At 45.3% G+C, this 11,396-nt stretch overlaps 2 protein-coding genes across 3 annotated transcripts; both read left to right on the top strand.

The window, feature by feature from the left end:
* The first annotated feature begins 4,314 nt into the window (after positions 1-4,314).
* Positions 4,315-7,133, top strand: LOC101762232. Of its 2 annotated transcripts, XM_004974973.3 has the most exons (3): positions 4,315-4,608; positions 5,334-6,510; positions 6,642-7,133. In XM_004974973.3, exon 2 carries the CDS (start codon positions 5,358-5,360, stop codon positions 6,492-6,494), a length of 1,137 nt encoding a protein of 378 aa, XP_004975030.1. In that variant the 5' UTR covers positions 4,315-4,608; positions 5,334-5,357; the 3' UTR covers positions 6,495-6,510; positions 6,642-7,133. The 2 variants fall into 2 exon arrangements, with proteins under 2 accessions (XP_004975030.1, XP_004975029.1); XM_004974972.3 differs by having other exon boundaries at positions 5,334-7,133.
* Positions 7,134-7,770: 637 nt separating this feature from the next.
* LOC101761815 (Werner Syndrome-like exonuclease) lies at positions 7,771-10,761 on the top strand. Its single transcript, XM_004974971.2, has 7 exons — positions 7,771-8,082; positions 8,542-8,718; positions 8,860-8,987; positions 9,103-9,264; positions 9,547-9,657; positions 9,753-9,899; positions 10,505-10,761. The coding sequence occupies exons 1-6, from the start codon at positions 7,818-7,820 to the stop codon at positions 9,813-9,815; spliced, it is 906 nt and encodes a 301-aa protein (XP_004975028.1). The 5' UTR covers positions 7,771-7,817; the 3' UTR covers positions 9,816-9,899; positions 10,505-10,761.
* Positions 10,762-11,396: the final 635 nt, after the last annotated feature.

Below are 11,396 nucleotides of genomic sequence, written 5' to 3'. Positions count from 1 at the left end.
ATGGACGCACCTCCTGTCCGGACAATCGGTGGACAATCTGGCTCAGGCTCTCGAACTCCTGTGAAGCATATTTCTCCTTAATGTGTGGCAGCAGGCCTTGGAAAGCTATATCGGCCAACTGCGCATCGGTTAGAGCCAAGGAGTAGCATTTGTTTCTGATTTCCCGAAACCTTTGTATGTACGAGGGTATCGGCTCATCGCTTCGTTGCCGGAGGCTAGTTAAATCAGACAACTTCATTTCGTGGACTCCAGCATAGAAGTATTTGTGGAACTGCCTCTCTAGATCGGCCCATGTGATAATCGAGTTTGGTGGCAAAGTGGTGAACCACTGGAAAGCCGATCCAGACAAGGATGACGAGAACAACCGTACCCGCAGGGCATCTTGCGTAGCTGCTTCTCCGCATTGGATGATGAACCTATTCACATGTTCCACGGTAGAAGTATCATCCATTCCGGAAAATTTAGTGAAATCCGGAACTTTGTACCGATGGGGAAACGGCAACAGGTCGTACGTAGATGGGTATGGTGTCCTGTAGGTATAAGTTTGCACCTTCGGCTTCAGGCCGAATTGTTCTTGCATTACCTCCGCGATTTGCGCCGTCCAATCCGGTTGTGGTTGGGGAATAATTGGCGGCGGAATCGGCGCATGTTGATAAATCGGAGGTTGAATAAAAGGGGTTTGATGAAAAGGTGGTATCTGAGTATAAGCCGGCGGTGTAGTGAAGGACGGCTGCTTGTAGGCGCCACTCGTTTCATCATATAGCATGAGCTCTGACGTTTTGTTGGCTTCCGGAGCAATAGGCCGGTATGGCGGTATGATCGGCCGAGTGGCCGTTTGGGAAGGTGTATGGAACGGAGGATTTCCTTGGCTGACCGATTGATTCAAACCGGTCGTGTTTAAAGGTGCCCCCCAGGGTAAAGGGATGACCGGAGGGAGTGGTGCAGAGGACGGCTGGATGGGGTCGTACCCCAAAGGAGTTGATAACGTAGAAGCACCGGATCCTCCGACAGAGGATTGGATCGGCTGTGAAGCCTGATAAGCCTGATTTGGAGGAATCGGCTGAAAATACGTAGGTCCCCTGTACCCTTGTGGTATACCTCCGGCGAAGGAGTTGACAACAGCGTTGTGCACCATGTTTGACAGTACCGAAGATTGGTTGATGAAGGCGTGATGAAGAGATTGTTGAATCATATCGGACATTTTATCCGAATCCTCTGAAATTGTGATCTGACGAGGAGTAGGGAAAGGAGACTTTTTAACAGTTTCCCCGCTCCTGGAACGACTGAAGGATTTCAAGCAAGTTTTACGGACTTGCTCCAAATACTGATTCAGATCTTCTTTTTGGTCGTCCTTTAGATCTGCCTCCGTTACTTCGATGATGTTATCTTCAGAGACGTCAGCAGCTTTCGACATGACAGCGGTTGTATTGGTCCCACCGGGCGTGCCAAAAGTGTGTTGGCGCTAGAAATCGGTCCAGCGGCAGACACACGACCCGGGAGAATCTGCTTAGCTCCTGTTCGGGTGAATGCCCTGGTGCGGTTCACGCGGCGTGCCAGCCAATCTGACCTGTTGATTGGCAAGGAAGAACTCGTGTCAAATTTAGTAACTACGATCGGCTAAGTTTCCGATCGAGAGAGTTAATCGGTAGATCGGCCGATTTACTGTGGTAAAGAAATCGGCTACAAAATAGCGCGATCCTTATAGCCTTGTAGACAGAAAAATACTAAAGCAATCGGTACAAAGCTTATGAAAATAGCACTAGGAAAAGATCTAATCGGCAACGAGCAGATCCAACAACAGAAAGTAATAAAAGCCGATGCTACCGATTCCTAGCAGGATAACTAGTGATAAAAGCTAGAAAAATAGGTAAAAACCTATGAATCTAGTTGATATCGATAACTGGTGAATAAATCTAAACGAAACAACAGCGATACGCCGGAAGTTAAAGCTTAGATATTACTCGATAAGCGGAACTTACAGAATCGGCCGGAGATCAAGATGATGCAGCCCTGCCAACCCGCACGAACTCGTGAGAAGAAAAAACGATGGCGAAGTCGCCTGCTTGAAAGTAGTACGAAGAATAAAGTAACTTGTTGTATTGATTGATTGTTGTTTTTTACAGATTTACAAAGGTAGCTATTTATAGCCCCGTACAAATAATCTTCTTAACCGACTAGGACTCTATCTCTAATTCAAACAGAAAACAAATATCTACAAGCACAATCCGTGCTAAACTAACTACCCCACGCTTCGTGGGCTGAACTCCACCTTATCCTTTTTCAAGCCCATACAGGCCCACCTTAGTCTACCTTCCTGATCGGCCGATTTCTCATCAGCAAAGGATTGCCGATTGGGAACCTGGCGTATTCACTCTGAAGCGAAGAAAAAGCCACTTGACCGATTCCGCACTGTAGCATCTTTTGACCGATTCCCATCTGTACTCCTTCGATTTCTTTCTTCTTTGGCGCCGATTCTACTGATGACGAAATCCGGCGTCAACACACAAATATATAGTCGGATGAAAAAATTGCAAATCTAGGCCATTGCAGCCCGCGTTAAGGCGCCGACCCCGCCGGCCCATGTCATTACCGTCGGCCCAGCCGGCGATAAGTCCCTACCGCAGCCTGGGTCGGCGGTAAGGACCCGACCCCTGGTGCTACCAGCGCGGGGGTGGTAAGGACCCTTGCCGCCGCCTGGGCCGGCGGGCGTTCCCCCCCTCCCCCCCTCCCCCCGCAGCCGGGCCTTAAGCCACCCAGCTCTCCTGATTCAGACCTGTTGTTTTCGAGAGGAGAACCTGAGAGGGGGAGAAGGAAGGGAAGGAAGAAAGAAAGAGAGGAAAGAAGGGGAAGAAACGTCCTAGTCATTAGGTAAGTTTTTCAATGTCGTAGTATAATAAATCTAAAAATATCTTGTGCTTTTAGATGCTAAAAATGTAGCTTAGTTTATACAGTAGATTCGGTATTTATTTCGTAGTTTAGTATTTAGATCTACAGATATGTTGCGTGCTTTTAGATGTTAAAAATGTAGCTTAGTTAGTATAGTAAATTCGGTTTTCAGTTTATAGTTTAGTATTTAGATCTAGAAGTATTTACTAGTATAATTTCATGAAATTTTAATATTTTTATTATACAACCGTAGGATGTCAATGCGTGAAAAAGCTGGAAAAGCAAGGTAATCTCAGTGCACGTTATTACATTAACTGGTAGTCATATGATTTAATCTTAGTTGCTTCCAATTCTTACAACGAAAATGGTAAAAGTGGAGTAGTGTTCGGTTGACCGGAAATGCCTTCGACCCTTTGCCTCTGCCTAGTGGCGTTCCAGTGCCCATGTGCTTTTGCGGCGATCCTTGCAAGGTAGCCAAGTCCGATGAAGAGGACACGTATAGGCAGAGATATTGGATGTGTTCCAATTTTGCGTTTGAACCTACACTTCGTCAGCGCCGCATTAACAAGATGGTGAGGAATTGATGTTGTGCAATAATTATTTTGTGTCATGTGACATCTTGCATGATTTTTTTGTTTTGTAATAATTACATTTGTTGCAGACCCCTCCACCGCTCTGTGATTTTGAGTAGTGGATTGACACTGAGATCAAGCCTGAGGACAAGGAGGAGATGCAGTACATGTTGCAGTGGGCGGCAGAGAACAAGGAGAGGATGGAGAAGAGGCTCAGAGAGGAGGCTGCAGAGAAAGAGCACAAGGAAGAGGAGGAAAGGAGGCGTCTTGCTGCGGAGAGGGAGGAGAGGGAGAGGAAGCTTGAGCGTGCACGCCGAGCGAAAGCAGCGATGGAGAAGAACCCCGATGCACTAGGAAGGGAAAGTGGCCTCGTTGTACTCAGTAGGTTCTGTTATTGGCTAGTACTCAGTTGTGTGCGGTTGGACCTTTCGTTGTGTGTCCATGGTCTCTTCCCTCTTCCTTCTTTGGCTCGCTGCTGGCACACACTGGTGCGGGGGACGGAAGGGGAGGGAAGGGGCGGGAGCGGGTTATAAAGGGGCGACTGGCGTCGGCCCAGGCGGTGGAAGGACCTTAGCGCCGGCTCAGGCAGCGGTAAGGGCGGCGGTAACGCCTCGACTCGCGCGCCGCAGTTACGACGGCTGCTGACCGTTGAGCTGGAGGCGGTAAGGCGCTTCCGCCGCCTGGGCCAACGGCAATAGCCTAGATTTGCAATTTTTTCATCCCACTATATATTAGTGCAAAATCAAAAAAAAATAATAATAAAAAAATTCGCCTTCAGCAAGCATTTCGGCCCAGATGATGGAGCCTGCGGGCCTGCCTTCTGGCGACCAAAAAAAAAAAAGAAAGAAGAAAAAAAACTGTCGCCGAAGCGGCAGCTAGCTGCGCCCCTACGGCACCAACCAGAACAGATCGAGCGAGCCCCCTCGCCTCGCGACTCGGTGGCCCCCTCCTCTCCCGGCGACGCTGCTCCTGGCGGCGCCCGCTCCCGGCGTCTGCGGAGCCCATGCGCGGCGGCGCCAGGCGACTCCTGCAGCAGAAAACGCATCGGCCCCTCTCTTCCTTTCTTCCCTGGCAGCGACAACTGGGCGAGCGGTGACATCCTACGCCGGGGTCTTCCTGGGGCCCAGCGCCGGCGATGAGTATCGACCAGGTACGCCCTTCCATTCCATCCCCTTTCCTCCCCCTGTCGAAATCGAACTCCCCAAAGCCAAGTCAATTTTATTCAGATCTGACCCAATTATAAGTATATACATGTATTTATTAACTAACTTCGATTATCTGCAAGAAAAATTATTGGGATCCGCCCTTGTATGCAAGCATTCATATTAGAACAATGAATTGCTAGTGTTTTGAGACTTCAAATGTATGCAAGTCTGCATGGGTGTGCATCAGATGGGCATAAGGTTATGCTTATGTAGTTATGTTAGTGCTTAATTCAACTCAAATGATAGTAGTGACCCCTATTTGGGTGTGAAAATGACTTCTGTGCCTCATCTAGGACTGGCCATCAGTTGGTGCTGCAGAATGCTTGTGTTCTGCACTGCAGATAATTACTAGGTAAAATACTAGGTCATTTGCTTTTGATTCAACCTGGAAGTTGCATGTGCTCTTTATTATAGTAATAAATACGGATGAAGATTCTTCATTGAAGAATGAAAAAACAGAGACCGGCTTTTCCACAGTTAAAGCTGGTTAAGATAATGTCTTCTATTATTTTGCCTGCTTGTAGTGTTTACCAAATACCAATTACCACTGTATTAGCATAGAAAAACAATAATCATTATGTGGTTATATATTCTAGCATTATTGCTGAATGCAGATAGCAATTACTACATATGTGTAGTCCATGTTATTAATTTGTTCACTACCTTTCAGTGAATCGTGAATAGTTTGTTGAAGATGGCAAATGCGGAGAATTTGTTCAAGATAGTAAATGCAGATACAGATACAGATACTGCTGCGCTGCACAAGGAGTGGGATGATGCTCTTTGCCCGATATGCATGGACCATCCGCACAATGCTGTCCTTCTGTTGTGCAGCTCCCATGACAAAGGATGCCGACCCTACATATGTGATACAAGCTATAGGCATTCAAATTGCCTAGACAGGTTCAAGAAAATGAAAGTGAATGATGGAGACAGTCCTTCACAGCCAAGCTCATCCGTACCTAGGGGTACAAGAAACCAAAATGTTGTCCGGAGATCTCGTTTTGGCGTCACTAGAGAGAGCCCCAGGCTACTCATAGACATATCTGAACCTGCTGAAGCTTCCGATCATCAAGATGCCAGCCATAGGCCTGCTGCCATAGCTGGAAGACAGGAAGAAAATAACTACAATGAAGGCCCAGATTTGACATTGGAATCACAGGAGGTTGAGATCAGCGGTCCTTTGGTGTCAAGTGATGTGTCAAGCTCAAACCAATTGTTGTGCCCACTGTGCAGGGGCACCGTTAGTGGCTGGAAGATCATCAAAGAAGCCAGACAATATCTGGATGAGAAATCGAGAGCTTGTTCACGGGAAGCCTGCACATTTTCAGGTAACTACAGGGAGATCCGTAGACATGCCAGAAGTGTGCACCCCACAACAAGACCTGCTGATGAGGATCCATCAAGACGCTGTGCGTGGCACCGCCTGGAGCATCAGCGGGAGTATGGTGACATAGTGAGTGCAATTAGGTCCGCTATGCCTGGGGCAGTTGTGCTTGGTGATTATGCTATTGAAGGCGGTGAAATGTTTTCACATGACCGGGAAACCAGTGGCCCAAGTGAACCAAGTGGATCTCTGCTGACAACATTCTTTCTATTTCATATGCTCAGCAGTAGTCCAATAAGATCAAGTGATGATCCAAGAGGCGCATCGAGGGGCCTGAGAAGGCGGAGGCGACGCTATCTGTGGGGAGAGAATTTGTTAGGTCTCCAATATGATGACGATGACGATGAGGAGGAGGATGAGGAAGAGGATGACCTAGATGAAGAGGTTCAGAGACCAAGGAGTCGGCGAAGGTTCATAAGATCAAGATCAGAGGAGCGGGCATAATGCATATGTAGCTGTGGTATTTACATTCTTCACTGCTGTGAAGTTTTTTTTACCATGAACTCATGATGACTGACTCCTTGCATGATCTTGCTTGGTCCTTGCTTGGTCGTATGGTTGAAATGCCTGTGCACATCCCTGCAATCAAAGGCCTAAAGGCGAGTGGACCTCAAGCTTTAGATGATTCGTTCGACACAATCCATGAGGTCCTCTTTAATGTGATGCTCGGGAGAACATTCATTTGTAGTGTACACCTGACAGCTCTCGGACTAGATGTGACCTGGAAGCTCGGTTGGTGTTTGGAGATGCTCACTCCATCACAGCTTCTGTCGCTGATGCACCATGTGTTGTTTACTTTTCGTGTCACCTGCATCTGTTGTATATTTTTTCGAAGGCTATGTTTCGTTGAATTGATTCTGCTACTGTGCCGGTTGATATCCTTGTTCAACTGAAGTGGGTAGTCACATTTCCTGAATTGTTGGTTAACACTATGCGCATACTTGTTACCAACAATTTCAGAGCATTCGCAGACTTCGTGTGCGCGTGTTGTTGTAATTCAAATGGGTCCATCATTAGCTTGTCAATCTAAACCTTATGAAAGTTTGATGGACGAGGATATCCAATCAGTGTGCTGCCTGTGAACTCTACCATTGAGCAGGTGCATGTTTTTATACATGCAGAGAAGCTTTTCTCCAATGAATAGCAGTCATTTTTTTGTGAAGAAATAGCAGTCTTTATAATCTGGCTTGGTGAATTTGTTTATGAAACTTGGTTAACTGATTTTATTTTAATATACTCGCAAACAAAGTTCACAAAATCACAACGTGTCAACTTAAATGGCAAGTGAACAATATTTTCAATTTGACTTTGTTGTGGAACCTGTTTCATTTTCGCATTTACTTTTCCATAACATTTGAAAGATAAGCGCAGCAAACATATGGCTTCAAACCTGGCCTGGCCACCATAAAAGAGCAAGAATCCACCCAATCCAACCATCTATCTTCTAGTAGATGAATTAGAATTTTGGTAGAACTTGGTTATTTGTTGTCAATTTCAGCGTCACATGTTTTAGTTTATCATAAAACAAAAAAGAAATAATCTGGTATTCTTTCCTTGGTCTTGACTTTATGTTTCTTTGCCCAATCGAAATTGCAGGTGCATCTTTTCACACTAACCTAATACCCAATACAAGAGAGGGCCTAACCACAAAATAGCCTCACCACGTTTCCCCCTCTTCACAGTTTGAAAACCCAGCAAATAATAAAAATAACCCATCTTTTTTCTCCTAGAAAAGAAAATAGGCTCCACCGCGCTCGGACGAGCTCAATGGCCATGCATCCCGGCGCCGGCGCGGCCCCCGCCCCGTCCGTTCCCGGCAACGGCGAGTACGACGACTTCCACTGGGATGATGCGGCGGAGGCGGAGCTCCAGGCCATTGAGGCCGCCTACGCATCCGCCTCCGCCAAGCGCCGCCGCCTCCCCAACTGGACTTCCCCATCCCCGTCCCCCTCTTCGCGCCCCCGCTACAGCCAAAGCCCGGTTTCCAGCGGATCGACGCCGTCATGGGCGTTCACGCCCCCCTCCTTCCAAGGTGCGGTTCCCCTCTTCACTGCTCGCCCTTCCCCATTCTTGGCATCATGGAATTGAACAAACCCTCTCGGTTCTTGAAAATGGGGGCAAGAAACCCCTGATGCGGTGATGCTTCTCTCCTTGAGTCTTTGAGGCGTACGAATTGCTTCTCTTACCAATTCGCCACGCACTTGGTTTAGATGATTGCATCGCTGGGTACCGAAGGAGGAGGGTTCTTGGTGCTACAGTTGCATCACTTGTTAGAAAAAATATTGCAATTTTTCAGTACAACGGCTACTCTGTGATTGTTTCTGCGGCTCCGTGTTACTACTTTGTTAAAGCTGAGAACTTTATTGACCTCATGACCTGTGACGACTTAATTCCTTAGTCGGTCTGTCAGATATGTTGTTGAAGCTTATGCATATCATGCTTCTTCTGTGATTGAAATGGGAATTATATTTCCCTCTCATTCTGACTGCAGGGAATGTGAGGGCAAGGCACCAGCCAATTTCATTCAGCGGTAAGATTGTTTACTGCAGGACACCTTCAGAGGTGGAGAAGGCTGCAATCGACATCTTAGGCAAAATCGAGAGCATCAAGGCCCCTGGTCCAGTTTCTCTTGGTTTTGATCTGGAATGGAAGCCCTTTCCAAGAAGAGGTTTGTTGTTCTATCTAACCGGATTTAAAGCCGCATCTTCAACATTTTTAGCTGGAGCAATATTTAGGCTTTCCTTTTCGCGATGTCATTCTTGCAAGTAGTGTTATCTGATGGAACACAATGGTCACTGTGTCTTCGCAGGAGAACCATGTAAAGTTGCTGTAATGCAGCTCTGCATGGAAAAGACTCTGTGCTACGTCCTGCATATCGCTCACTCTGGAGTACCACCTATACTAAAATCTCTCTTGGAGGATAATTCATCCATTAAAGTAGGTGATTTTGCGGGTTTTTATGTTGCTACCCTTGGATGTTTTCCATGTTTGCCCTATACTATGCTCTTCTTCTATCAGTCAAGTCACTGCTCTGTGTCCTCTCTCCTCTCAGGTTGGAATATGCATAGACAACGATGCAAGAAAAATGTTGAACGATTATGGTGTGTGTGTACAACCATTAATGGATTTGTCAATCCTGGCAAATATCAAGTTAGCTGGGCCTCCTAAAAGATGGAGTCTTGCTTCTTTAACTCAAATGATCACATGTAAAGAGGTATTTTGACAGTATTAGTATCTTTTCCCTCGCCTTGCTCTGTTGTAATGTGTGAGAGGAAATTCTGTTTCTTTTCAGTTATTTAAGTTTAATAGGTTGTTAATTGCTAAAGTTACTATGTGGTAGACTGAAGTACAGAACCCCTGATTGCTTATTAAATACAAACATTTCTTACAATAAATGTGAAATTGAAAGTTCTTCTGGTTTATGGATGCATGCTTCCTTGGTTCCCTTGGATTTCAAATGTTGAAATGCTCCTTACCAACTGCAACTTTCTTGTAGTTGCCCAAGCCAAGCAACATAAGAATGGGAAATTGGGAGGCTGATGTTCTCACCAAGCAGCAACTTCAGTATGCTGCTACAGATGCCTACATCTCATGGTACTTATATGAGGTACATGAATACACTGATAAACCTACTTTCTCTCTCATTATTGATTTTCATGTGTCCTATTTTACCTGATCTCGGCCATTTCTACTCTTCATTAGGCACTACAGAGTCTTCCAGATTATAATGCTGAAGCTGAAATTGAGTTTGTAAAGGTTTCATAGGTTCAAATGCACATTCTACTGGAAAATGTGTTGCTAATCTATTTGAATATTCCTGGTGATCTTTTATCTTCATATCTCAATCAGGTCAGCACCTTTGATTCCCGGTCTTTACCCTAAACTGCAGATTTCCTTGTCACCTCTATGAGGGGGCAATAATTCCTTAGAACTAGTCTTTACCATGATTGCCAAGGCAGGTACTGGTAAATGTACCTGTTGAACGATGGGTAATATTGGATTTACATGGAGTTATTCCATTCAATTAATAATTTCAAATGATTAGCCTTCTTTGTAATTAATAATCAAGGTTTACATTTTCCCTTTGTATGCAAAAAGGAAATGGAATGAAACAAGAAATACTACAGGTTCTATTTTGGACCATTCCTAAATTCCAGCGGATTGTCTGCTTCATGCATTGAAACTACATGAATTAACTGGTTGGTTCTGTTAATATCGTGCTGCACAACCATTTTGGAGCTGTGATCATGAGACGTCATGACATCACAGTTTCTTAAGTTAAAAGAAGAGACGTCTTTATGCTTCGTAACCTGTTAATGTCAGTGTTAGTTTAGAAAAATACACAGAGAAAGTCTCTATCTTTGATCTACTAACAATTAGCAAAATGCCTCTTTAGGATTCATTATCGTTCATCACTCTATCTAAAGGTGCCATTATTCGTTCTATGCATGCAGGGGGCTGAGAGGAAGATTTGCCGTCAAAAGTGAAAACCAAATAATTCTGAGTTTATTGTGTGTACGTTGTAACACCTGCAGTTTGTGTTTGTCATGTAAGCGTACGATGGTTTGTTTACTGGAAAGCAGAACTGGAATGTAATTTGCTTCATGCTGTCAAAATTCAATTTTCTGTATGAGAACCTTTCTATCCTCTATTTAATGCAAACATCCGCAATTCTGTTGCGTATTCTCAAAAACAAAGATTGATTTGTAAATTGAATGTGCATTTTAACGGGACTTTCATTACTGGGAATTAGACTCTAGACCCAATTCCTCCCGTGCATGTTCAAATTAGCCGAGACCATTGCCACAGCAGGAGCACGACAAGGATCTGTTTCTCCGTCAGCTTGCATGCATTCCCAAGACCTGAGATGTATCAAGCTGTGCAAACTTGTGGCTGATATCGTCCAGGCCAAGTATTCTCCAAGTTTCACCATTTTGCACTTGAAAAATAGATGGTTCCATCCTCATCAAATCGGTGACACAGGAAACAGTGTGTTATTATTTCAAAAAGAAGGAAACAGCGTGTCATCAATTTTCACCCTTCGTCGTCTCAGGTTCATCTTTCACTGCCCCAGAGGAACATTCTCACTTTGCTTGGACATGGGGGCTTCCATACGCACGAAGCCATCTCGTGTTACCTCTGCATCTGACCATCATTGCTGATGCAGTACTCGTTTCAGCCTGGTGTCCTCTTGCACGAGCAAACTTATGCAGTGTTGAGTTGGGCTTATGCAGTATCACTCGGCACCGCCATCCAACTTATGCGAATTTTTTTAATTTTTTTTTTGCAGAAATACATAGTCGGATGGAAAAATTGCAGAATTGGGCTATCGCCGCCGGCCCAGGC

The sequence above is a fragment of the Setaria italica genome, chromosome VII (assembly GCF_000263155.2).
Source record: "Setaria italica strain Yugu1 chromosome VII, Setaria_italica_v2.0, whole genome shotgun sequence".
Lineage (NCBI taxonomy): Eukaryota > Viridiplantae > Streptophyta > Magnoliopsida > Poales > Poaceae > Setaria > Setaria italica.
This window is presented reverse-complemented; position numbering and strand designations above follow the sequence as displayed.